We start from the raw sequence: 25,574 nt of genomic DNA, 5'->3' as shown, positions 1-25,574 counted from the left end.
TGCTGATGACGTGAGGTACAAGGGAAGGTGCTGATGACGTGAGGTACAAGAGATGGTGCTGATGACGCGAGATACAAGGGACGGTGCTAAAGACGTGAGGCGCAAGGGACGGTGCTAAAGACGTGAGGCGCAAGGGACGATGCTGATGACGTGAGGAGCTAGGGACGGTCTGAAGACGTGAGGCACAAGGGACGGTGCTGAAGACGTGAAGCACAAGGGACGGTGCTGATGACGTGAGGCACAAAGGGCAGTAAGGCGCAAGCGACGGTGCTGAAGACGTGAGGCACAAGAGACGGTGCTGAAGACATGAGGCACAAGAGACGGTGCTGATGACATGCGGTACAAGGGAAGGTGCTGATGACGCGAGATACATGGGACGGTGCTGAGGACGTGAGGCACAAGGCACAGTGAGGCGCAAGGGATGGTGCTGAAGACATGAGGCACAAGGGACGGTGCTGATGACGTGCGGTACAAGGGAAGGTGCTGATGACCTGAGGTACAAGGGACGGTGCTGAAGACGGGAGGCGCAAGGGACGGTGCTGAAGACGTGAGGCGCAAGGGACGGTGCTGAAGACGTGAGGCGCAAGGGACGTTGCTGAAGGCGTGAGGCGCAAGGGACGGTGCTGAAGGCGTGAGGCGCAAGGGACGGTGCTGAAGACGTGAGGCGCAAGGGACGGTGCTGAAGACGTGAGGCGCAAGGGACGGTGCTGAAGACGTGAAGCACAAGGGACGATCCTGAAGAAGTGAGGCGCAAGGGACAGTGCTGATGACGTGAGGCACAAAGGGCAGTAAGGCGCAAGGGACAGTGCTGAAGACGTGAGGCGCAAGGGACAGTGCTGAAGACGTGAGGCGCAAGGGACGGTGCTGAAGACGTGAGGCGCAAGGGACGGTGCTGAAGAAGTGAGGTGCAAGGGACGGTGCTGAAGACGTGAGGCGCAAGGGACGGTGCTGAAGACGTGAGGCGCAAGGGACGGTGCTGAAGAAGTGAGGCGCAAGGGACAGTGCTGATTACGTGAGGTGCAAGGGACGGTGCTGAAGACGTGAGGCGCAAGGGACGGAGCTGAAGACGTGAGGCGCAAGGGACGGTGCCAAGGACGTGAGGTGCATGGGACGGTGCTGAAGACGTGAGGCGCAAGGGACGGTGCTGATGACGTGAGGTACAAGGGACTGTGCTGAGGACGCGGGACACATGGGACGGTGCAAAAGACATGAGGCACACGGGACGTTGCTGATGTCACCTGACACATAGGGCAGTGGACATGCACCTCATAGAATGATGCAAGCGGCATGAGCCGCAGGGGCACAGGGGACCCACAGGATACTGTTGCTCTAGAAACTGAATCAGAATATTGGTGACTCCCTTCTTACCTCTGGTAGAGTTTTTTCCAGGTTCCAGGTCTGCAGAGTCCTGACTGTCACTGGTGCGCCCTTCATCTTCCTCGGCTGACCACCACCGCGCCTTGAAGGTTTGGTGACCACTGCGAGGCGCCTCCTGTAGGTCTTCACAGTGCTGTGAGTTCTGAGGCTCCAGCTTCATCTGCACAGGTGAGCTTGTGACATTGTTGATCAAGAAGAGGTCTTCGTGCTTGGAAGTGCCCGGCCCTGGTCAACCAAAGACAGAGAGAACATCTCAATGTAATCTGATTCACAGGACATTTCAAGGCAAGACTGGGGGTCTGTGCCCTGCGCCCGGGGTCACAAGGTGCCATCCTGTAACTCAGTGCCCCATGGCACCCTACCACTGGGGCAGTCAGCACAAGGTGCCATCCTGTAACTCAGTGCCCCATGGCACCCCACCACTGGGGCAGTCAGCACAAGGTGCCATCCTGTAACTCAGTGCCCCATGGCACCCTACCACTGGGGCAGTCAGCACAAGGTGCCATCCTGTAACTCAGTGCCCCATGGCACCCCACCACTGGGGCAGTCAGCACAAGGTGCCATCTTGTAACTCAGTGCCCCATGGCACCCTACCACTGTGGCAGTCAGCACAAGGTGCCATCCTGTAACTCAGTGCCCCATGGCACCCTACCACTGGGGCAGTCAGCACAAGGTGCCATCCTGTAACTCAGTGCCCCATGGCACCCTACCACTGGGGCAGTCAGCACAAGGTGCCATCCTGTAACTCAGTACCCTGTGGCACCCTACCACTGGGGCAGTCAGCACAAGGTGCCATCCCATAACTCAGTACCCCATGACACCCTACCACTGGGGCAGTCAGCACAAGGTGCCATCCTGTAACTCAGTGCCCCATTGCACCCTACCACTGGGGCAGTCAGCACAAGGTGCCATCCTGTAACTCAGTACTATGTGGCACCCTACCACTGAGGCAGTCAGCACAAGGTCCCATCCTGTAACTCAGTACCATGTGGCACCCTACCACTGAGGCAGTCAGCACAAGGTCCCATCCTGTAACTTAGTGCCCCATGGCACCCTACCACTGGGGCAGTCAGCACAAGGAGCCATCCTGTAACTCAGTACCCCATGGCATCCTACCACTGGGGCAGTCAGCACAAGGTGCCATCCTGTAACACAGTACCCCATGGCATCCTACCACTGGGGCAGTCAGCACAAGGTGCCATCCTGTAACACAGTACCCTGTGGCACCCTACCACTGGGGCAGTCAGCACAAGGTGCCATCCCGTAACTCAGTACCCCATGGCATCCTACCACTGGGGCAGTCAGCACAAGGTGCCATCCTGTAACACAGTACCCCATGGCATCCTACCACTGGGGCAGTCAGCACAAGGTGCCATCCTGTAACACAGTACCCTGTGGCACCCTACCACTGGGGCAGTCAGCACAAGGAGCCATCCTGTAACTCAGTACCCCATGGCATCCTACCACTGGGGCAGTCAGCACAAGGTGCCATCCTGTAACTCAGTACCCCATGGCATCCTACCACTGGGGCAGTCAGCACAAGGTGCCATCCTGTAACACAGTACCCTGTGGCACCCTACCACTGGGGCAGTCAGCACAAGGTGCCATCCCGTAACTCAGTACCCCATGACACCATACCACTGGGGCAGTCAGCACAAGGTGCCATCCTGTAACTCAGTGCCCCATTGCACCCTACCACTGGGGCAGTCAGCACAAGGTGCCATCCTGTAACTCAGTGCCCCATGGCACCCCACCACTGGGGCAGTCAGCACAAGGTGCCATCCCGTAACTCAGTACCCTGTGGCAGTCAGCACAAGGAGCCCACAAGGTGCCATCCTGTAACGCAGTGCCCCATGGCACCCTACCACTGGGGCAGTCAGCACAAGGTGCCATCCTGTAACTCAGTACCCTGTGGCACCCTACCACTGGGGCAGTCAGCACAAGGTGCCATCCCGTAACTCAGTACCCCATGACACCCTACCACTGGGGCAGTCAGCACAAGGTGCCATCCTGTAACTCAGTGCCCCATTGCACCCTACCACTGGGGCAGTCAGCACAAGGTGCCATCCTGTAACTCAGTACCATGTGGCACCCTACCACTGAGGCAGTCAGCACAAGGTCCCATCCTGTAACTTAGTGCCCCATGGCACCCTACCACTGGGGCAGTCAGCACAAGGTGCCATCCTGTAACTCAGTACCCCATGACATCCTACCACTGGGGCAGTCAGCACAAGGTGCCATCCTGTAACACAGTACCCTGTGGCACCCTACCACTGGGGCAGTCAACACAAGGTGCCATCCCGTAACTCAGTACCCCATGACACCATACCACTGGGGCAGTCAGCACAAGGTGCCATCCTGTAACTCAGTGCCCCATGGCACCCTACCACTGGGGCAGTCAACACAAGGTGCCATCCCGTAACTAAGTACCCCATGACACCATACCACTGGGGCAGTCAGCACAAGGTGCCATCCCGTAACTCAGTACCCTGTGGCAGTCAGCACAAGGAGCCCACAAGGTGCCATCCTGTAACGCAGTGCCCCATGGCACCCTACCACTGGGGCAGTCAGCACAAGGTGCCATCCTGTAACTCAGTGCCCCATGTCACCCTACCACTGGGGCAGTCAGCACAAGGTGCCATCCTGTAACTCAGTACCCTGTGGCACCCTACCACTGGGGCAGTCAGCACAAGGTGCCATCCCGTAACTCAGTACCCTGTGGCAGTCAGCACAAGGAGCCCACAAGGTGCCATCCTGTAACGCAGTGCGCCATGGCACCCTACCACTGGGGCAGTCAGCACAAGGTGCCATCCTGTAACTCAGTGCCCCATGTCACCCTACCACTGGGGCAGTCAGCACAAGGTGCCATCCCGTAACTCAGTACCCTGTGGCTGTCAGCACAAGGAGCCCACGAGGTGCCATCCTGTTACCCTATACTCTGTGCATGGTAGGCTTTTTCGGACCAGTTCCATGTACAATCAGCCTCCCTTGAGGTACAACCAGCCTCCCTTGAGGTACAACCAGCCTCCCTTGAGGTACAACCACCTCACTTGAGGTACGGCCAGCCTCCCTTGAGGTACAGTAAGCCTCCCTTGAGGACAACCAGCTTCCCTTGAGGTACATCCAGCCTCCATTGAGTACACTCAGCGTCTCTCGAGTACAGCCAGCCTCCCTTAAGGTACAGCAAGTTTCCATTGAGGTACAGCCAGCCTCCCTTGAGGTACAGCCAGCCTTCCTTGAGGTACAACCAGCCTCCCTTCAGGACAACCAGCATCGTTTGAGGTACAGCCAGCCTCCGGACAACCAGCCTCCCTTGAGATAAAACCAGCCTCCCTTGAGGTACAGAAAGCCTCCCTTGAGGTACAACCAGCCTCCCTTAAGATACTGCCAGCCTCCCTTGAGGTAGAGCCCGCCTCTCTTCAGGTACAGAAATCCTCCCTTGAGGTACAGCCAGCCTCCCTTGAGGTACAGCCAGCTTCCCTTAAGGTACAGCCAGACTCTGTAGAGGTACAACCAGCCTCCCTTGAGGTACAACCATTCAAAGAAAGAGGACACCGGGACCTGGGTTGGGACTTATATAGGGCTATGCTCTATGGTGTCATGTGATATGGTGGTATCAGGGTTATTGTAGTTCTACTGAAACCTTTGTTTTGGTAGTGGTAAAGAAATGAGAAGCATAATCCTCGCCTCCGTGTCCTTAATAGAATTGAAAATTCTTGTAACGAATGTTTGCAAATGTTTAACTGTACTAAAGAGGAAAACGACCCAACCACTGGGTGGCAGAAGAGAGTTCACGCTGCAAAACATACGGCACCCAGGACAGTGCTGAAGACGCGAGATACACGGGACGGTGCTGATGACGTGAGGTACAAGGGACGGTGCTGATGACGCGAGATACAAGGGACGGTGCTGAAGACGTGAAGCACAAGGGACAATGCTGAAGACGTGAGGCACAAGGGATGGTGCTAAAGACGTGAGGCACAAGGGACGGTGCTGATGACGTGAGGCACAAAGGGCCGGTGCTGATGACGTGAGGCACAAGGGACGGTGCTGATGACGTGAGGCACAAAGGGACGGTGCTGATGACGTGAGGCACAAGGGACGGTGTGAAGACGTGAGGTACAAGGGACGGTGCTGATGACGTGAGGCGCAAGGGACGGTGCTGAGGATGTGAGGCACAAGGGACGGTGCTGATGACGTGAGGCGCAAGGGACAGTGCTAAAGACGTGAGGCACAAGGGACGGTGCTGATGACGTGAGGTACATGGGACGGTGCTGAGGACGTGAGGCACAAGGGACGGTGCTGAAGACGTGAGGCACACGGGACGGTGCTGAGGACGTGAGGCGCAAGGGACTGTGCTAAAGACGTGAGGCGCAAGGGACGGTGCTGAAGACGTGAGGCACAAAGGGCAGTAAGGCGCAAGGGACGGTCTGAAGACGTGAGGCACAAGGGACGGTGCTGATGACGTGAGGCGCAAGGGACGGTGCTGAAGACGTGAAGCACAAGGGCCGGTGCTGATGACGTGAGGCACACAGGGCAGTAAGGCGCAAGGGACGGTCTGAAGACGTGAAGCACAGGGGACGTTGCTGAAGACGTGCGGTACAAGGGACTGTGCTGAAGACGTGAGGAGCCAGGGATGGTGCTGAAGACGTGAGGCGCAAGGGACGGTGCTGAAGAAGTGAAGCACAAAGGACGATGCTGAAGACGTGAGGAGCAAGGGACGGTGCTGAAGACGTGAGGCGCAAGGGACGGTGCTGAAGAAGTGAGGCGCAAGGGACGCTGCTGAAGACGTGAGGCGCAAGGGACGGTGCTGAAGACATGAGGCACAAGGGACTGTGCTGAAGACGTGAGGAGCCAGGGATGGTGCTGAAGATGTGAGGTGTAAGGAACGGTGCTGAAGACGTGAGGCACAAGGGACGGTGATGAAGACGTGAGGCGCAAGGGACGGTGCTGAAGAAGTGAAGCACAAAGGACGATGCTGAAGACGTGAGGAGCAAGGGACGGTGCTGAAGACGTGAGGCGCAAGGGAAGGTGCTGAAGACGTGAGGCGCAAGGGACGATGCTGAAGTCGTGAGGCGCAAGGGACGGTGCTGAAGACGTGAGGCACAAGGGACGGTGCTGATGACGTGAGGTACAGGGGACCGTGCTGAAGAAGTGAGGCACAAGGGACGGTGCTGAAGACATGAGGCACAAGGGACGGTGCTGAAGACGTGAGGCGCAAGGGACGGTGCTGAAGAAGTGAGGCACAAGGGACAGTGCTGAAGAAGTGAGGCGCAAGGGACGGTGCTGAAGAAGAGAGGCACAAGGGACGGTGCTGAAGATGTGAGGAACAAGGGACGGTGCTGAAGACGTGAGGCACAAGGGACGGTGCTGAAGACGTGAGGCACAAGGGACGGTACTGAAGACGTGAGGCACAGGGGACGATGCTGAAGACGTGAGGCACAAGGGACGATGCTGAAGACGTGAGGCACAAGGGACGATGATGAGGACGTGAGGCACAAGGGACGATGCTGAAGAAGTGAGGCACAAGGAACGGTGCTGAAGACGTGAGGCACAGGGGACGATGCTGAAGACGTGAGGCACAAGGGACGGTGCTGAAGACGTGAGGCGCAAGGGACGGTGCTGGAGAAGTGAGGCACAGGGGACGGTGCTGAAGAAGTGAGGCACAAGGGACGGTGCTGAAGACGTGAGGCACAAGGGACGGTGCTGATGACGTGAGGTACAAGGGACCGTGCTGAAGAAGTGAGGCACAAGGGACGGTGCTGAAGACATGAGGCCCAAGGGACGGTGCTGAAGAAGTGAGGCACAAGGGACGGTGCTGAAGAAGTGAGGCGCAAGGGACGGTGCTGAAGAAGAGAGGCACAAGGGACGGGTCTGAAGACGTGAGGCGCGAGGGACGGTGCCGAACACGTGAGGCACAAGGGACGGTGCTGAAGACGTGAGCCACAAGGGACAGTGCTGAAGACGTGAGGCACAAGGGACGGTGCTGAAGACGTGAGGCGCACGGGACGGTGCTGAAGACGTGAGGCACAAGGGACGGTGCTGAAGACGTGAAGCACAAGAGACGGTGCAGAAGACGTGAAGCACAAGGGACGGTGCTGAAGACGTGAGGCACAAGGGACAGTGCTGAAGACGTGAGGCGCAAGGGACAATGCTGATCACGTGAGGAGCCAGAGACGGTCTGAAGACGTGAGGCACAAGGGACGGTGCTGCTGACATGAGGCGCAAGAGACGGTGCTGAGGACGTGAGGCACAAGGGACGATGCTGAAGACGTGAGGCACAAGGGACGGTGCTGAAGACGTGAGGAGACAGGGACGGTGCTGATGACGTGAGGCACAAAGGGCAGTGAGGCGCAAGGGACGGTGCTGAAGACGTGAGGCGCAAGGGACGGTGCTGAAAACGTGAGGCACAAGGGACGGTGCTGATGACGTGAGGCACAAGGGACGGTGCTGAAGACGTGAGGAGCCAGGGACGGTTCTGAAGACGTGAGGAGCCAGGGAAGGTGCTGAAGACGTGAGGAGCCAGGGACGGTGCTGATGACGTGAGGCACAAAGGGCAGTGAGGTGCAAGGGACGGTGCTGAAGACGTGAGGCGCAAGGGACGGTGCTGAAAACGTGAGGCACAAGGGACGGTGCTGATGACGTGAGGCACAAGGGACGGTGCTGAAGACGTGAGGCACAAAGGGCAGTGAGGCGCAAGGGACGGTGCTGAAGAAGTGAGGCGCAAGGGACGGTGCTGAAGACGTGAGGCACAAGGGCCGGTGCTGATGACGTGAGGAGCCAGGGACGGTGCTGAAGACATGAGGCGCGAGGGACGGTGCCGAACACGTGAGGCACAAGGGACGGTGTTGAAGACGTGAGGCAAAAGGGACGGTGATGATGACGTGAGGCGCAAGGGACGGTCTGAAGACATGAGGCACAAGGGACGGTGCTGATGACGTGAGGCGCAAGGGACAGTGCTAAGGACGTGAGGCGCAAGGGACGGTGCTGAAGACGTGAAGCACAAGGGCCGGTGCTGATGACGTGAGGCACAAAGGGCAGTAAGGCGCAAGGGACGGTGCTGAAGACGTGAGGCACAAGGGACCGTGCTGAAGACGGGAGGCGCAAGGGACGGTGCTGAGGACGCGAGATACATGGGACAGTGCTGAGGACGTGAGGCACAAGGGACAGTGCTGAAGACGTGAGGCACAAGGGACGGTGCTGAAGATGTGAGGCGCAAGGGACGGTGCTGAAGACGTGAGGCGCAAGGGACGGTGCTGATGACGTACGGTACAAGGGACGGTGCTGAGGACGCGAGATACATGGGACGGTGCTGAGGACGTGAGGCACAAGACACAGTGAGGCGCAAGGGACAGTGCTGAAGACGTGAGGCACAAGGGACGATGCTGATGATGTGAGGCGCAAGGGACAGTGCTGAAGACGTGAGGCACAAGGGATGGTGCTGAAGAATTGAGGCGCAAGGGACGGTGCTGAAGACGTGAGGTACAAGGGACGGTGCTGAAGACGTGAGGCGCAAGGGACGGTGCTGAAGACGCGAGATACATGGGACGGTGCTGAGGACGTGAGGCACAAGGCACAGTGAGGCGCAAGGGACGGTGCTGAAGACGTGAGGCGCAAGGGACGGTGCTGAAGACGTGAGGCGCAAGGGACGGTGCTGAAAACGTGAGGCGCAAGGGACGGTCTGAAGACGTGAGGCGAAACGGACGGTGCTGAAGACGTGAGGCGCAAGGGACGGTGCTGAAGAAGTGAGGCGCAAGGGACGGTGCTGAAGAAGTGAGGTGCAAGGGACGGTGCTGAGGACGGAAGATACATGGGACGGTGCAGAAGACATGAGGCACACGGGATGTTGCTGATGTCACCTGGCACATAGGGCAGTGGACATGCACCTCATAGAATGATGCAAGCGGCATGAGCCGCAGGGGCACATGGGACCCACAGGATACTGTTGCTCTAGAAACTGAATCAGAATATTGGGGACTTCCTTCTTACCTCTGGTAGAGTTTTTTCCAGGTTCCAGGTCTGCAGAGTCCTGACTGTCACTGGTGCGCCCTTCATCTTCCTCGCCTGACCACCACCGCACCTTGAAGTCTTGGTGACCACTGCGAGGCGCCTCCTGTAGGTCTTCACAGCGCTGTGAGTTCTGAGGCTCCAGCTTCATCTGCACAGGTGAGCTTGTGACATTGTTGATCAAGAAGAGGTCTTCGTGCTTGGAAGTGCCCGGCCCTGGTCAACCAAAGACAGAGAGAACATCTCAATGTAATCTGATTCACAGGACATTTCAAGGCAAGACTGGGGGCCTGTGCCCTGCGCCCGGGGTCACAAGGTGCCATCCTGTAACTCAGTGCCCCATGGCACCCTACCACTGGGGCAGTCAGCACAAGGTGCCATCCTGTAACTCAGTGCCCCATGGCACCCCACCACTGGGGCAGTCAGCACAAGGTGCCATCCTGTAACTCAGTGCCCCATGGCACCCCACCACTGGGGCAGTCAGCACAAGGTGCCATCCTGTAACTCAGTGCCCCATGGCACCCCACCACTGGGGCAGTCAGCACAAGGTGGGATGTATGACGTTACAACGCATACTTTTACAACGCCTACTATTACCACGCAATTTTTACAACGCAGGATCCATTACAACGCAGTACCATTACAACGCATGTATTTACAACGCAGGTACCTTTACAACGCATACCATTACAACGTAAGTATTGGTAAATTTATAATATTTTTTTAAATGTAAATTTAATTAAAATTAATATTATTTAATTTAATTTAATTAATTTTATTTAATTTAATTAAATTAAATTAATTTAATTTTAATTAATTTAATCAATTTAATTTAATGTAATTTAAATGTAATTATATTTAATTTTTACCCTTTATCCCTTTACCCAAAAACCCAATACTGACCCTGAACCCTAAAAATACCCCATTACCCAAAAACCCAAAACTGACCCTGAACCCTAAAAATACCCCTTTACCCAAAAACCCAAAACTGACCCTGAACCCTAAAAATACCCCTTTACCCAAAAAACCAAAACTGACCCTGAACCCTAAAAATACCCCTTTACCCAAAAACCCAAAACTGACCCTGAACCCTAAAAATACCCTATTACCCAAAAACCCAAAACTGACCCTGAACCCTAAAAATATCCCTTTACCCAAAAACCCAAAACTGACCCTGTGCCCTAAAAATACCCCTTTACCCAAAAACCCAAAACTGACCCTGAACCCTAAAAATACCCCTTTACCCAAAAACCCAAAATTGACCCTGAACCCTAAAAATACCCCTTTACCCAAAAACCCAAAACTGACCCTGAACCCTAAAAATACCCCTTTACTCAAAAACCCAAAACTGACCCTGAACCCTAAAAATACCCCTTTACCCAAAAACCCAAACTTATAATATTTTTAATAAAATTATATACTTACCAATACTTACGTTGTAATGGTATGCGTTGTAAAAGTACTTGCGTTGTAAATACATGCGTTGTAATGGTACTTCGTTTTAATGGATCCTGCGTTGTAAAAATTGTGTGGTAATGGTAGGTCATTGTAAAAGTTGCGTTGTAAAGGTTGTATACCAACTCAGTGCCCCATGACACCCTACCACTGGGGCAGTCAGCACAAGGTGCCATCCTGTAACTCAGTGCCCCATGGCACCCCACCACTGGGGCAGTCAGCACAAGGAGCCCACAAGGTGCCATCCTGTTACCCCATACTCTGTGCATGGTAGGCTTTTTCGGACCAGTTCCATGTACAATCAGCCTCCCTTGAGTACGGCCAGCCTCCCTTGAGTACAGCCAGCCTCCCTTGAGGTACAGCCAGCCTCCCTTGAGGTACAGCCAGCCTCCCTTGAGGTACAGCCAGCCTCCCTTGAGGTACAACCAGCCTCCCTTGAGGTACAACCAGCCTCCCTTGAGTACAGCCAGACTCTCTTGAGTACAGCCAGCCTCCCTTGAGTACACTCCAGCCTCCCTTGAGTACAGCCAGCCTCCCTTGAGGTACACTCAGCCTCCCTTGAGTACAGCCAGCCTCCCTTGAGGTACAACCAGCCTCCCTTGAGTACAGCCAGCCTCCCTTGAGGTACAGCCAGCCTCCCTTGAGGTACAGCCAGCCTCCCTTGAGTACAGCCAGCCTCCCCTGAGGTACAGCCAGCCTCCCTTGAGGTACAGCCAGCCTCCCTTGAGGTACAGCCAGCCTCCCTCGAGGTACAGCCAGCCTCCCTTGAGGTACAGCCAGCCTCCCTTGAGTACACTCCAGCCTCCCTTGAGTACAGCCAGCCTCCCTTGAAGTACAGCCAGCCTCCCTTGAGGTACAACCAGCCTCCCTTGAGTACAGCCAGCCTCCCTTGAGGTACAGCCAGCCTCCCTTGAGTACAGCCAGCCTCCCTTGAGGTACAGCCAGCCTCCCTTGAGTACAGCCAGCCTCCCCTGAGGTACAGCCAGCCTCCCTTGAGGTACAGCCAGCCTCCCTTGAGGTACAGCCAGCCTCCCTCGAGGTACAGCCAGCCTCCCTTGAGGTACAGCCAGCCTCCCTTGAGTACACTCCAGCCTCCCTTGAGTACAGCCAGCCTCCCTTGAGTACAGCCAGCCTCCCTTGAGGTACAGTCAGCCTCCCTTGAGAACAACCAGCCTCACTCGAGGTACAGCCAGACTCTCTTGAGTACAGCCAGCCTCCCTTGAGGTACAGCCAGCCTCCCTTGAGTACAGCCAGCCTCCCTTGAGGTACAGCCAGCCTCCCTTGAGTACAGCCAGCCTCCCTTGAGTACAGCCAGACTCTCTTGAGTACAGCCAGCCTCCCTTGAGTACACTCCAGCCTCCCTTGAGTACAGCCAGCCTCCCTTGAGTACAGCCAGCCTCCCTTGAGAACAACCAGCCTCCCTTGAGTACACTCCAGCCTCCCTTGAGTACAGCCAGCCTCCCTTGAGTACAGCCAGCCTCCCTTGAGAACAACCAGCCTCACTCGAGGTACAGCCAGCCTCTCTTGAGTACAGCCAGCCTCCCCTGAGGTACAGCCAGCCTCCCCTGAGGTACAGCCAGCCTCCCTTGAGTACAGCCAGCCTCCCTTGAGGTACAGTCAGCCTCCCTTGAGGTACAACCAGCCTCCCTTGAGGTACAACCAGCCTCCCTTGAGTACAGCCAGCCTCCCTTGAGGTACAGCCAGCCTCCCTTGAGTACAGCCAGCCTCCCCTGAGGTACAGCCAGCCTCCCTTGAGGTACAGTCAGCCTCCCTTGAGGTACAGCCAGCCTCCCTTGAGGTACAGCCAGCCTCCCTCGAGGTACAGCCAGCCTCCCTTGAGGTACAGCCAGCCGCCCTTGAGTACACTCCAGCCTCCCTTGAGTACAGCCAGCCTCCCTTGAGTACAGCCAGCCTCCCTTGAGGTACAGTCAGCCTCCCTTGAGTACAGCCAGCCTCCCTTGAGTACAGCCAGCCTCCCTTGAGGTACAGCCAGCCTCCCTTGAGTACAGCCAGCCTCCCTTGAGGTACAACCAGCCTCCCTTGAGGCACAACCAGCCTCCTTTGAGGTACAGCCAGCCTCCCTTGAGTACAGCCAGCCTCCCTTGAGGTACAGCCAGCCACTCTTGGGGTACAGCCAGCCTCCCTGGAGGTGTATGCAATAACTTCAGAGATCTTGCCCAGTTTCCCTTGAGGTTTAGAATCCAAGTTCTCATTTGTTTGGTTGAATGTTAGGGTTTGGTGCACCTGCAGGAGCATTGACTCAGACCAACTGAGCTATCACGCTAGACCCCAGTACAATTGATTAATTAGGACAAAAGTTAGATAGATTATGCCGGTAACTTGGCACCCGCTTTATGGAACTCCCTCCCTCTACATATTCGTAGCAACCATGATCACCTGACCTTCAGAAGGCTGGAAAAGACCTGGCTTTTCTCCCACTGCTCATTTCTCGCTTTGCATCCCCACTCTGTGTTCTGCTTCAGCGCTGGGACGCCTCGATGCTGGGGCAGCCATACGCTAAACAAATACTTTAACATAACAGAACTGTATCGCAACCCCTGGTTGATACAACGCCTCTACAGCATCAAGCCCTGGAAGTGACCCGTGAGGGACTTGCAGTCACTGAGGGGGGCCAGAAAGCCAAAGACGCCTTTGTGGCCCCTGCACAGGATGGCTCCGCCCAATGAGGGGAACTTTACCTGGGTACAGCGCCTCTCACATCCCAGAACGTCCTGATGTCTTCTGGCCTGTTGTAGGGTCCCTGTCAAACTTTACTACTGGAAACAAAGGACCTGGGATTAGGTCTGGCTTACCAGGCGCTTGTAGCTGTCTGCAGGTGAAAGCTTCTTGTGAGAGAAACCAAGACCCTCAGTGAGCTTAGAGACAGCCACCGCTTATCATTGGTTGGCGTTATCGTCACTTACTTCTTTGCTTATCCAATGGCTTGCCTTCATCTTCTTACATTTGTCCTTCCCCTGGAGCACAGCCTCTTCACCATTCTTTTGATTGGCTGACTTGTATTCTTGCATCTTGGATTGGTAAATAAAAAGCATAAGCAAAACTGCACAATTCTGTTGGCATGTGCATGTGTTGTAACTCATCTGGGTGCCGACAGAATGACGCAGCATATCTGTTTGAATAAGATGCCGAGCGGCCCGTGGATTGGGGTAATTATGTCCAGTTACTTTATTATACTGAAGAGGAATCCCAGACCGAACCATGTCCTGGATTAAACTGTACTGTGCCCCCAGGGTATGGATGACCATCCATTTCTTCTTGCAGTAAATATTCATCCTCTTGTTCTATCAATTCCTCTTTGGGCTTTGTTAGATCTGGCATCTTTTGGGTTTTCCCCAGTCTTTTCGCTTTCTGACCTCCTAGTTTAACTCTGTTGTTGCTGGTTTAGTGTCTCTGCACACCTTCTCCCTGCTGTTCAGTTTTAAAGTGCAAGTGCTTCTGTTGTAAATTGTGTTAGGGATTGGTGTTTCTCTGAGTGGCATATTTGATTTACTAAGTAAGTCCCTGTAAAGTGCACGGAGGGTGCCAGGGACTGTAAATGAAATACTGCAGGCGGGCCTGCAGCACTGATTGTGCCGCCCACACACGCAGCCTTTCAAAGGGGTCTCAGACCTGCACCTGCAGTGTCTGCACGCAGTTTGTAACTGCCATGTCGACCGGGGAAGTGCACCCAATTGCCAGGCCCTAACCTTGTATAGTAAAGGTAGGACATGGGCTGGTGCGTGTGCCATGTCCTGGTAGAGAATTACAGTGTACTTCGTTTTTCACTATGGAAAGGCTATCTGTTCCATAGGATACAATGGGAATTACCTTATAACATCTTATAAGCATACCTTCCCAATGGGACAAGATAGGGAAAGAGGATTTAGTATGCCTGAACTCAGAATATAAAAATGTATATTTCAGTAAAGATGATTTTTATGTGCTGTGTTCGAAAATACCACTTTTAGAAAGTAGGTACTTTCTTCCTTAGCCATCCTGCGTGGCTCAACTGGGTTTCTGGATTGACTGTCTGGCTTTGGCGTGGCAGGCGCTGGGGATGTGTATTTTATTCAGACATCCACTGGGGGTTGAGGTGTGTCCCGCCTTTCCTGGATGAGACAGAGCTGAGCCGAATAGATCTGGGCTGCATTTAGTGTAGGGGAAGGAGATTTCCTTGCACATGAATAGGACTGGTCTGCCTTGAACAATGCTGTGTCCACCTCCTGCCAGGATGCCAAGCCAGAGAGGAAAGAATTGAGTACAGTCAGCCTCCCTTGAGTACACCCAGCCTCCCTTGAGTACAACCAGCCTCCCCTAAGAACTGGTTTGGGCTGGGCACAGACACTCTCTACCCCAGAGAACAAAGAGAAATGCAATATAAATAACTCGCTGGAATCAAGGAACCTGCCAAGAAGAAGAGCTGGAAGAGCTGCCAGGAGGAGTACTGCCCCTTTGCTGTGTTGTTGCTTTGCTGTGTTGGCCCACAGTTGCTGTTTCTGCCTTGGGCAGTGAAAGGACCGGACTGAACTTTCTTTACTTGTGCTGAGTATCTCCAAGGGCTTGAAATAGAGCTTGCTTCCTATTCTGAAGTCTCAGGAACTGCAAAGACTTCACAGACCTCTCATACCCCTTCTGGAACCGAGGTTTCAGTTGCAACAGAGGGGGAAAAGGCAACCAACTCTGTCACCGACTCCGTCGCTGGCCTTGTGTCCTGAAGGCACCTCAGAGGGCACCGCCCAGGTCTCACCGACACCGTCGCTGCCGGGCTGACTTTGACACCCGTGACTGCACAGTGGCTGGGGGCACCGCTCGTATGTCTCAGAACGCACCGCCTCATTCCACACTGCAGTGCGACCAACCTACTCCAGCTCCCCACAACTGGCTGTCGCCTGCACCGTGATCTGTCAGCACTGCCACGAGCACCGCCTTCACTCCGCACCGCTGATCTCACCGGCACCGCTGGATGCCCGTTACCAAGCCGCTGCCTGCACCGCACGTCACACCACTGCGTTTTGCATCACAACAGCAATGGTTGCCACAACCGCCCCGCATCGAGGTGATCGGCCGCAACAAAACTGTACTGTTTATGAGTCTGCTGACACTCTGACTGACGCAGTTAGATGGAACTGTTGGATTCTGTTGTTCTCAGCACCGGGGTAGCATCGGACAGAGCTACCGACTTTAAGGTACTGCAATTTAAAGGTTATTCTTGAAAAGTGAACATGTACTGTATGTTTGATTTTTATTGTTTTGGTATTTTGTTTTGAATATACAAAATATTGGATATTTTTCTAAAACTGGTGTGGTGTTCTTTTGTTATGTTTTCACTGTATTACTGTTGGTTATGTGCAAATGCTTCACACACTGCCTCTAAGATAAGCCTAGGTGCTCGCGCCAAGCTGCTAAGGGGGTGAGAAAAGGCCTATTTTAGGAGTGTAACTCCCTTATCCTCACTAGGAGGAAAGGCCTTACTTGGGCAAAGGAGTAAACCATTCCCAACTAGAGACCCCCATTTCTAACAGGCTCTCGATTCCATTTCAATCCAGGGGCATCCCAGGTACTTTGTTGTTTGACTCGGTCAGTCAGCGAAGGGTGTCTTCTCGGACACTCCACCCAACCGTTCCTGCCCCTGCATCTCTTCCTTTCCAACTCTCGCCCTAGTGTCATTAACTCCTCAAGGTGGACATTTCGAGCCGAGGTCTGCTAATGGCCAATGACTGCAGGGCAGCTCCTGAAGGAGCAGTACAGACCAATGTGAAGAGCACGTCCTGCCGGCACCAGTACAAACACCCCAGATCCGCACTTGGTGACGACATTCAGTATATATTGTTTTTCATTCATTCCCACCTCTGGCACATTCTCTGCCGCAGCTGCGTTACAGATTCCTGCGCTTCTTTACTGTCAGGTTTCTTCACCACAATCCCCAGTATGACACATAAGGGCTGGTCTGTACTGTACAGAGGTGGACACCGATGACCCCTCCGTCCCCTCACCCCAGTACTACGGGACAGGGCTGGTCTCTACTCTATAGAGGTGGACACTGATGACCACTCCGTTCGCTCCCTCCAGTACATGGGACAGGGCTGGACTCTACTCTATAGAGGTGGACACCGATGACCCCCTCCGTCCACTCCCCCAGTACATGGGACAGGGCTGGTCTCTACTCTATAGAGGTGGACACCGATGACTCCCTCCGTCCACTCTCCCAGTACATGGGACAGGGCTGGACTCTATAGAGGTGGACACCGATGACCCCTCCGTCCACTCCCCCATTACATGGGACAGGGCTGATCTCTGTATAGAGGTGGACACCGATGACCCCTCCGTCCACTCCCCCCAGTACACGGGACAGGGCTGGACTCTACTCTATAGAGGTGGACACCGATGACCCCTCCGTCCACTCCCCCAGTACTACGGGACAGGGCTGGACTCTACTCTATAGAGGTGGACACCGATGACCCCTCCGTCCACTCACCCCAGTACTACGGGACAGGGCTGGACTCTACTCTATAGAGGTGGACACCGATGACCCCTCCGTCCACTCCACCCAGTACATGGGACAGGGCTGGACTCTACTCTATAGAGGTGGACACCGATGACCCCTCCGTCCACTCCCCCAGTACTACGGGACAGGGCTGGACTCTACTCTATAGAGGTGGACACCGATGACCCCTCCGTCCACTCCCCCAGTACTACGGGACAGGGCTGGACTCTACTCTATAGAGGTGGACACCGATGACCCCTCCGTCCACTCCCCCAGTACTACGGGACAGGGCTGGACTCTACTCTATAGAGGTGGACACCGATGAGCCCCTCCGTCCACTCCCCCCAGTACTACGGGACAGGGCTGGTCTCTACTCTATAGAGGTGGACACCGACGACCCCTCCGTCCATTCCCTCCAGTACATGGGACAGGGCTGGTGTGTACTCTATAGAGGTGGACACCGATGACCCCTCCGTCCACTCCCCCAGTACTACGGGACAGGGCTGGACTCTACTCTATAGAGGTGGACACCGATGACCCCTCCGTCCACTCCCCCAGTACTACGGGACAGGGCTGGTCTCTACTCTATAGAGGTGGACACCGATGACTCCCTCCGTCCACTCTCCCAGTACATGGGACAGGGCTGGACTCTATAGAGGTGGACACCGATGACCCCTCCGTCCACTCCCCCATTACATGGGACAGGGCTGATCTCTGTATAGAGGTGGACACCGATGACCCCTCCGTCCACTCCCCCCAGTACACGGGACAGGGCTGGACTCTACTCTATAGAGGTGGACACCGATGACCCCTCCGTCCACTCCCCCAGTACTACGGGACAGGGCTGGACTCTACTCTATAGAGGTGGACACCGATGACCCCTCCGTCCACTCACCCCAGTACTACGGGACAGGGCTGGACTCTACTCTATAGAGGTGGACACCGATGACCCCTCCGTCCACTCCACCCAGTACATGGGACAGGGCTGGACTCTACTCTATAGAGGTGGACACCGATGACCCCTCCGTCCACTCCCCCAGTACTACGGGACAGGGCTGGACTCTACTCTATAGAGGTGGACACCGATGACCCCTCCGTCCACTCCCCCAGTACTACGGGACAGGGCTGGACTCTACTCTATAGAGGTGGACACCGATGACCCCTCCGTCCACTCCCCCAGTACTACGGGACAGGGCTGGACTCTACTCTATAGAGGTGGACACCGATGACCCCTCCGTCCACTCCCCCAGTACTACGGGACAGGGCTGGACTCTACTCTATAGAGGTGGACACCGATGAGCCCCTCCGTCCACTCACCCCAGTACTACGGGACAGGGCTGGTGTGTACTCTATAGAGGTGGACACCGATGACCCCTCCGTCCACTCCCCCAGTACTACGGGACAGGGCTGGTCTCAATAGAGGTGGACATTGATGACCCCTCCGTCCACTCCCCCAGTACTACGGGACAGGGTTGGTGTGTACTCTATAGAGGTGGACACCGACGACCCCTCCGTCCACTCCCCCAGTACTACGGGACAGGGCTGGTGTGTACTCTATAGAGGTGGACACCGATGACCCCTCAGTCCACTCTCCCTGACTTCATTCTTCTCAGTTCTTCTGTCACACACAACACCCTCCTTGACTTCATCTATTGAAACAGAAGGATCTTTACCCCTTGTCCTGGGAGGGTCTCCCTTGAGGTGCCGCCGGCCTCTGTGGAGCCCCATGGGGAGGGCTTGGAGGTCTGGCTTCTCTTCGTAGGCCCATGGGTCCACACCGGGGCTGGTGCTCAGCATCTGCAACAAGCAACAACGGAGTCAGAGGGCTGGGACATGGGACACGTGTTCAGGTCTTCCACAAACACTCTTCATAACACCGCACCCCACAGACTGTGTGTGGCCGCGCCAAGACCAGGTGAACACATCGGACAGGAAATGCGAAACTCAAAGCAGCCATGACTTCAGTCAAAGACCTCAAATATGTGTGTCATTCACTCTCTGTCGACTGACCCCCCAGGTCTCTGAAGATCAAAGGTTGGCTGTGGGGGGGGGGGCGGTACCATGTAACTTCCAACCCAGATCAAGGGCGACACTCATTGAGAATCAGATTTCTGGAGCACCGAAGCCCACCCCGATCTCATGACAGCATGTCCCGGTCACACCAGTAGCCTCCAGGACACACCCTGTCTTCGAGGCCTTTGACATAGTCCTGTGGGGCTGCGTCGGTCATTACCAGGTACCAACAGGTCAGACATGAAAATCATATGAACCCAAGACAAAGCGACGAGAACAGCCACACTGACAAGACAAGGACATTAAATCAGGTCTGACAAACCAATGCAGACACCTCAGACATCACTGCCATCAGGGTGACACTTACACATCAACACCAACACACACCACAAAACTAGCATATCAGCCTTGACAAGGCACCACCTATGCGGTCAATCAATGCACCCTCGCACACCGGACACAAGATGCAGAGGTACAAGCAGGATGTATTTGTAGGTACCAATGCTCGTTGGGCGGTAGCACATGGACTCAGTGCAGAGCAGCTCCTTCCTTCCTCCACTGGTCAGTGTTAGAGCCTCATATACGCTATTTGTAGGTACCAATGCACGCTGGAGGGAGGGAGGACATGTACACTATTTGTAGGTACCAATGCACGCTGGAGGGAGGGAGGACATGTACACTATTTGTAGGTGCCAATGCTCGCTGGAGGGAGGGAGGACACATGTACACTATTTGTAGGTACCAATGCTCGTTGGAGGGTGGGAGGACACACATACACTATTTGAAGATACCGATGCTCGTTGGAGGGAGGGAGGACACATGTACACTGTTGGACCTGGGCCTCTTGGCAGGGTCATCCCTAAACTTTTTGCCTTCCTCCAATACTCTCTCTGACCTGTTTTTGTTGGTTTAATGACTCTGGGCACTTTGCCACTGCTGACCAGTGCTAAAGTGCATATGCTCTCCCTATGGAAAGTATAACTGTGATTGGTATACCTGATTGGTTTATTGGATTTACTGTCAGTCCCCAGTAAAGTGCACCAGGAGTGCCAGGGCTTGTGAATGCCAATACTGCTAGTGGGCCTGCAGCGCTGGTTGCGCCACCCACAGAAGCAGCCTTAAAATGTGTCTAGGGTCTGCCACTGCAGAACCTGCGTGCAGTCTGGTACTGTCATGCTGGCTGGGCAAGTGCACACACTTGCCAGCCCCTAAACCTTCCCTTTTCTTCATATTAGTCACCCCTATGGTAGGCCCAAGGGCAGGGTGCATTGTAAGTGTAAGGTAGAACATGCCCTGATGTGTGTGGCATGTCCTAATAGTGAATTACTACCAAATTCGTTTTTAGGTCTCGCCTGTCGATGCGCATGCGCATCGAGCAAGCGAGACTATAGGGGCTCATCCACTCTTTATCCACACTGCAAGGAATCGTGGCGATTCCTTGCAGTGCCCGTGACTTTTAAGGTCAATGCGCATGCGCATTAAGCTTATGCGCATGCGCATTGACCTTAAAAGTCACGGGCGCGTGCATGTCCGTCTTTGTTTACCCGCACCGCCCCCTCCCGCCGTGCCTCCCCTACTCTCCTCCCCCCTCCTCCTCTCCTCCCCTGCCTGCCTGCCGCTAGCCTTGTTTCCAATTATTTCTACACGCAGGCTCCATATCCAGTAGCGCTGCCTGTAAATATCGCGAGCGTTCCTCAGTCCGCCACTGCGGCTGTCCAGGTAAATAAATACAAAATGGTTGCTTGGGCGGGATCGTTAATGGGGCTGCATAGTACAGCCTGCATCTCTCCAATCCATGCATCTCTCCCCTTACCCAGTCTTCGGTTTCCAAACACGCCTCTACTGGTGCTTGCTTTTACTATTGTGCCGAAGATTATTGTGTCGCCGATTTCACGAAGCGCCTTCTGATTTGTTTTTAAGGGTCAGCATTCTAGTGTTGCCTACTGTACCAGCACGCACGCACCATAGAGTCTGGCACTGCGTAGACTTGAATGCCCTGATCACGTGACCCGGAAATACCGAGCAATCTGGTTTGGCGCGCTCTGGCTTACCTATTTAAAAATAATCGGCCAAGACAAGCCCGTGTACACATCGAGGGAAGCGGGCAGACACTTTTGGTACCAGCGGCATGTAAGTAACCCTCCAGATTTTCCAGCTTGCTAATCTCCATTTTACTTTGAGGACATAGTGCGAAGCCGCATCACTCAGTTAAATTACCCGCTATTCGTTAACACCCTATCTTGGATGTATTTGAGTATATGATCTAGCTGCACTTATTGTTTGCGCCACGTCCCCACCACATTCCACTGCTTTACAAATATTGTGTTAATCTCCTGTTGATTTGGTTCAAAATCAATTGGCGCTCCAATCTTATTAGTGATCTGGTCAATATTCCTCGGTGTTGTGCCTCGTTTTATTAACCAGCGTGCGTTAGAGGGGTGTTTCAGTCTGCCGTGACAGCTGGTGTTGTGTGTTTTCGTTATCAGGGTCAATAGTACTTACTATCGACAATGGTTGTAATTTAAACAGTCTATAAGCAGTCCTCTGAAGTCATTAGATGTAGCTCACTCACCCTCACCCACACTCACCCTCACTCACCCTCAACCCCTCACTCACACTCACCCTCACTCACCCTCACTCACCCTCACTCACCCTCACTCACCCTCACCCACACTCACCCTCACTCACCCTCACCCTCACTCACCCTCAACCCCTCACTCACCCTCACTCACCCTCAACCCCTCACCTACCCTCACTCACCCTCAACCCCTCACCTACCCTCACCCTCACTCACCCTCAACCCCTCACCCTCACCCTCACTCACCCTCAACACCTCACCCTCACTCACCCTCAACACCTCACCCTCACTCACCCTCAACCCCTCACCCTCAACCCCTCACCCTCAACCCCTCACTCACCCTCACTCTCACTCATCCTCACTCACCCTCAACCCCTCACCCTCACTCACCCTCACTCACCCTCAACCCCTCACTCACACTCACCCTCACTCACCCTCACTCACCCTCACTCACCCTCAACCCCTCACCCACACTCACCCACACTCACCCTCACCCACACTCACCCTCACCCTCACTCACCCTCACCCTCACTCACCCTCAACCCCTCACTCACCCTCACTCACCCTCAACCCCTCACTCACCCTCACCCTCACTCACCCTCAACACCTCACCCTCACTCACCCTCAACCCCTCACCCTCACTCACCCTCACCCTCACCTTCACTCACCCTCACTCACCCTCACCTTCACTCACCCTCAACCCCTCACCCTCACTCACCCTCAACGCCTCACCCTCAACCCCTCACCCACCTTCACTCACCCTCACTCACCCTCACCCACCCTCAACCCCTCATCCTCACTCACCCTCAACCCCTCACCCACCCTCAACCCCTCACCCCCACTCACCCCCACTCACCCTCAACCCCTCACCCTCAACCCCTCACCCTCACTCACCCTCACTCACCCTCAACCCCTCGCCCACCCTCAACCCCTCACCCTCAATCACTCACCCACACTCACCCACACTCACCCTCACTCACCCTCACCCTCACTCACCTTCACCCTCACTCACCTTCACCCTCACTCACCCTCAACCCCTCACCCTCACTCACCCCCACTCACCCTCAACCCCTCACCCTCAACCCCTCACCCTCCCTCACCCTCATTCACCCTCAACCCCTCACCCTCACTCACCCTCAACCCCTCACCCTCACTCACCCTCAACCCCTCACCCTCAATCCCTCACCCTCACCCACACTCACCCACACTCACCCACACTCACCCTCACTCACACTCACACTCACCCACCCTCACTCACCCTCACCCTCACTCACCCTCACTCACCCTCACTCACCCTCACTCACCCTCACTCACCCTCAACCTCATGCTAAAGATTTACAAAAAAAACCATTAACAATTCTAAAAGCACTAACTCTAATGCTGCGAGACCTATTGCATTTCTAATGCTTGTTCACTATTGTAAGGCTACCAGTTCCCTTTAGGCCAGATGGGCTGCTGGAATTATTACACTCTATAATCCCAGCAGGCTCAGGGAACATGGTAGAAATTCATGTTTAGTATGCCTGAACTCAGAATAATAAAATACTTCTTTTAGTAAAGTTTATTTTAATATCCTGTGTTTGCAAATGCTACTTTTAGAAAGCTAGCATTTGCTTGTCTAACCATTTCAGCCCGCCTCTGCTTTTGTGTGTATCTGACTGTCTGAGTTGTGTGAGTGACAGGGCTGGGAGTTGACAGGTGGTGAATAGCAGGATGACACCTTAGTGGGGGGTGGGAGTTTCCCCTGAATGATGCATCAGGCTGTGCTCTGCCTCCACAATGCTGGCTCCGCCCCCCTGGGGAGCGACTGATGACTCAGCCTGCACCTGGCCCAGGAAGGACCGAAGCTTGTCAACAAAGTGCTCCTGGCTGCCCCTGTCCTCACAATGCTGGCTCCGCCCCCCTGGGGAGCGGCTGATGTGCCTGCCCTCACACTGAATGCAGAAGCCAGAAGTACCCACAAGTGCTCAGAGGCTGAGAGCAGTTATGCAAAGGCCCCCTGGCCTGTAAGAACAAAAGAAACTGGGTATAAAAGTAGGAGCCCTGCTCCTTGTAAATTAGATCCTGTTTGCGCTACAGAAGAAACTCTGCCCGAAGAGAAGGACCTGGAAGGAGGAGTGCTGTCTCTGGCCTGTGTCTGGTGCCTTGCTGCAGAAGGAGAGGAAAAGAAGAGACTACAAGAGACTTTTGCTTTTACTGAACTTTGTGCCAAACTCTGCTAAAAGATCTCCAAGGGCTTGCTTGTGAACTTTCCCCCTGACCAGCGCCCCAGGAACAGTGGGCGCTACCCTCCCTGATCAAGGAACTGCTGTGTGGGCTGCTCATCGCTGCAGCGCTGACTGAGGAGACCGAGAGCGTTGTGCGTCTCTGCCACGCTCCCCGTGATCCAGGACATCGATATCCCCCCGAGCACCGTGACAGGGGCCCAAAGTGGACAGCAAGAGCAACGTGAGGCCCAGCCGCCGCTGGCCCGAACACCGTGACTGCATCTGCCTGTGAGCCCCGAGAGCAACGTGAAGGAGGACCCGTCCGGTCCAAGCACCCGAGTTGGCTGCGCTTTGCGCCGTAGACCTCTCTGCGACGACGGACTGCCGCCCAGTGATCACCCCCCTCTGATCGGCATCCTGCCCGACAGCTCAGCTGTGAGCGCACAGCTGCAACCGGCACTTTGGCTGGGTACGTCCCGCACTTGGGGACCGTACTGCCACTTGCCGCCACCACACAGCCGCCGCCTTCAGGGTCGGAGCGAACTCCAAAAAAGGACCCTGCCGCCACCGATCACCGCCGCCCCGGGTGACCCGTGACCTGCCCAGCTGAGAGCCGCAGCGCGCATCGACCCCAGGGAAGCAACGCGACGTGGGATAGGCCCCCCTTTCAGCCGTCCGCTTCGCAAGACTTAAGGTACTGTGCGCTGTTCAAAGAACTGTGCGCCTTGAATTGCCCGTGTGTCCCTGACTCCGTGTACGCCTCGTACCCGGCCCCGTAAACCGACCGCCCTCGCACCGCACAAGAGAGTTGTGCGCCTCCCCCAGCTGTCACAACGATTTAGGGCTTTGTGCATGGTATTGCCACCCCCACCCTGAAGTGTGCGCTGAGGGTTGTGCGCTTGTAAAGCCGGTACGGTTCGCCTGTTTCAAAACGACCTGTACGTCTCTTCTCCATTGACTGTCTAGTACGCCGCTCAGGCGAAATGCGTGAGGTTTAGGGGGGGCCGCGGAGGAAAGCCGAACAAAGCACACAGGAGCGCCGCAAAGCGCCCAGAAGCGCTAGAAGGAACATTACCTTACTAAAACTGGGCAGAAGGCCCAGAACATTGCATTTTTAAGAACTGTGACCCTGTGAAGAGTAACTGGAACCATTTTTTTACGCATAAGACTGTATTTACAAGCCTACGTTGAATATATATATAAAGATATATTTTTACTAAAAGAATACAGTTTGGTGTCATTGTGTGGTGGGTTGGTGGTGAAGGGTGTGATACTGCAAATGTTTAACCCCATGTGCCCCAGAGATTAGCCTAGACTGCTTGCGCCACACTACCTAGAGGGTAAGCAGAGGTTGTTCTTGAAGGTAACCCTTCGCCCTGACGTGGAAGAGAGGGTCCCTGCTTGTCGCCAGTGCTGCACTGCGCCAACCAGAGACTCCCCCTTCCTACATACA

At 54.9% G+C, this 25,574-nt stretch overlaps 1 protein-coding gene across 1 annotated transcript in view; it reads right to left on the bottom strand.

Annotated features, from left to right (window-relative positions):
- Positions 1-25,574, bottom strand: part of LOC144773667 (uncharacterized) — a 165,373-nt gene that overhangs the window by 116,572 nt on the left and 23,227 nt on the right. The window contains exons 2-4 of the mRNA XM_078658814.1: positions 18,997-19,120; positions 9,367-9,600; positions 1,369-1,602 (exon numbers count right to left, since the gene is read on the bottom strand). Coding sequence (XP_078514940.1) covers positions 1,369-1,602; positions 9,367-9,600; positions 18,997-19,120 — 592 coding nt within the window. The remainder of the gene's footprint in view (positions 1-1,368; positions 1,603-9,366; positions 9,601-18,996; positions 19,121-25,574) is intronic.

Source organism: Lissotriton helveticus, chromosome 8, assembly GCF_964261635.1.
Source record: "Lissotriton helveticus chromosome 8, aLisHel1.1, whole genome shotgun sequence".
Taxonomy (NCBI): Eukaryota; Metazoa; Chordata; class Amphibia; order Caudata; family Salamandridae; genus Lissotriton; species Lissotriton helveticus.
The sequence above is the reverse complement of the archived record's forward strand: the minus strand, read 5'-3'. Positions and strand labels throughout refer to the sequence as shown.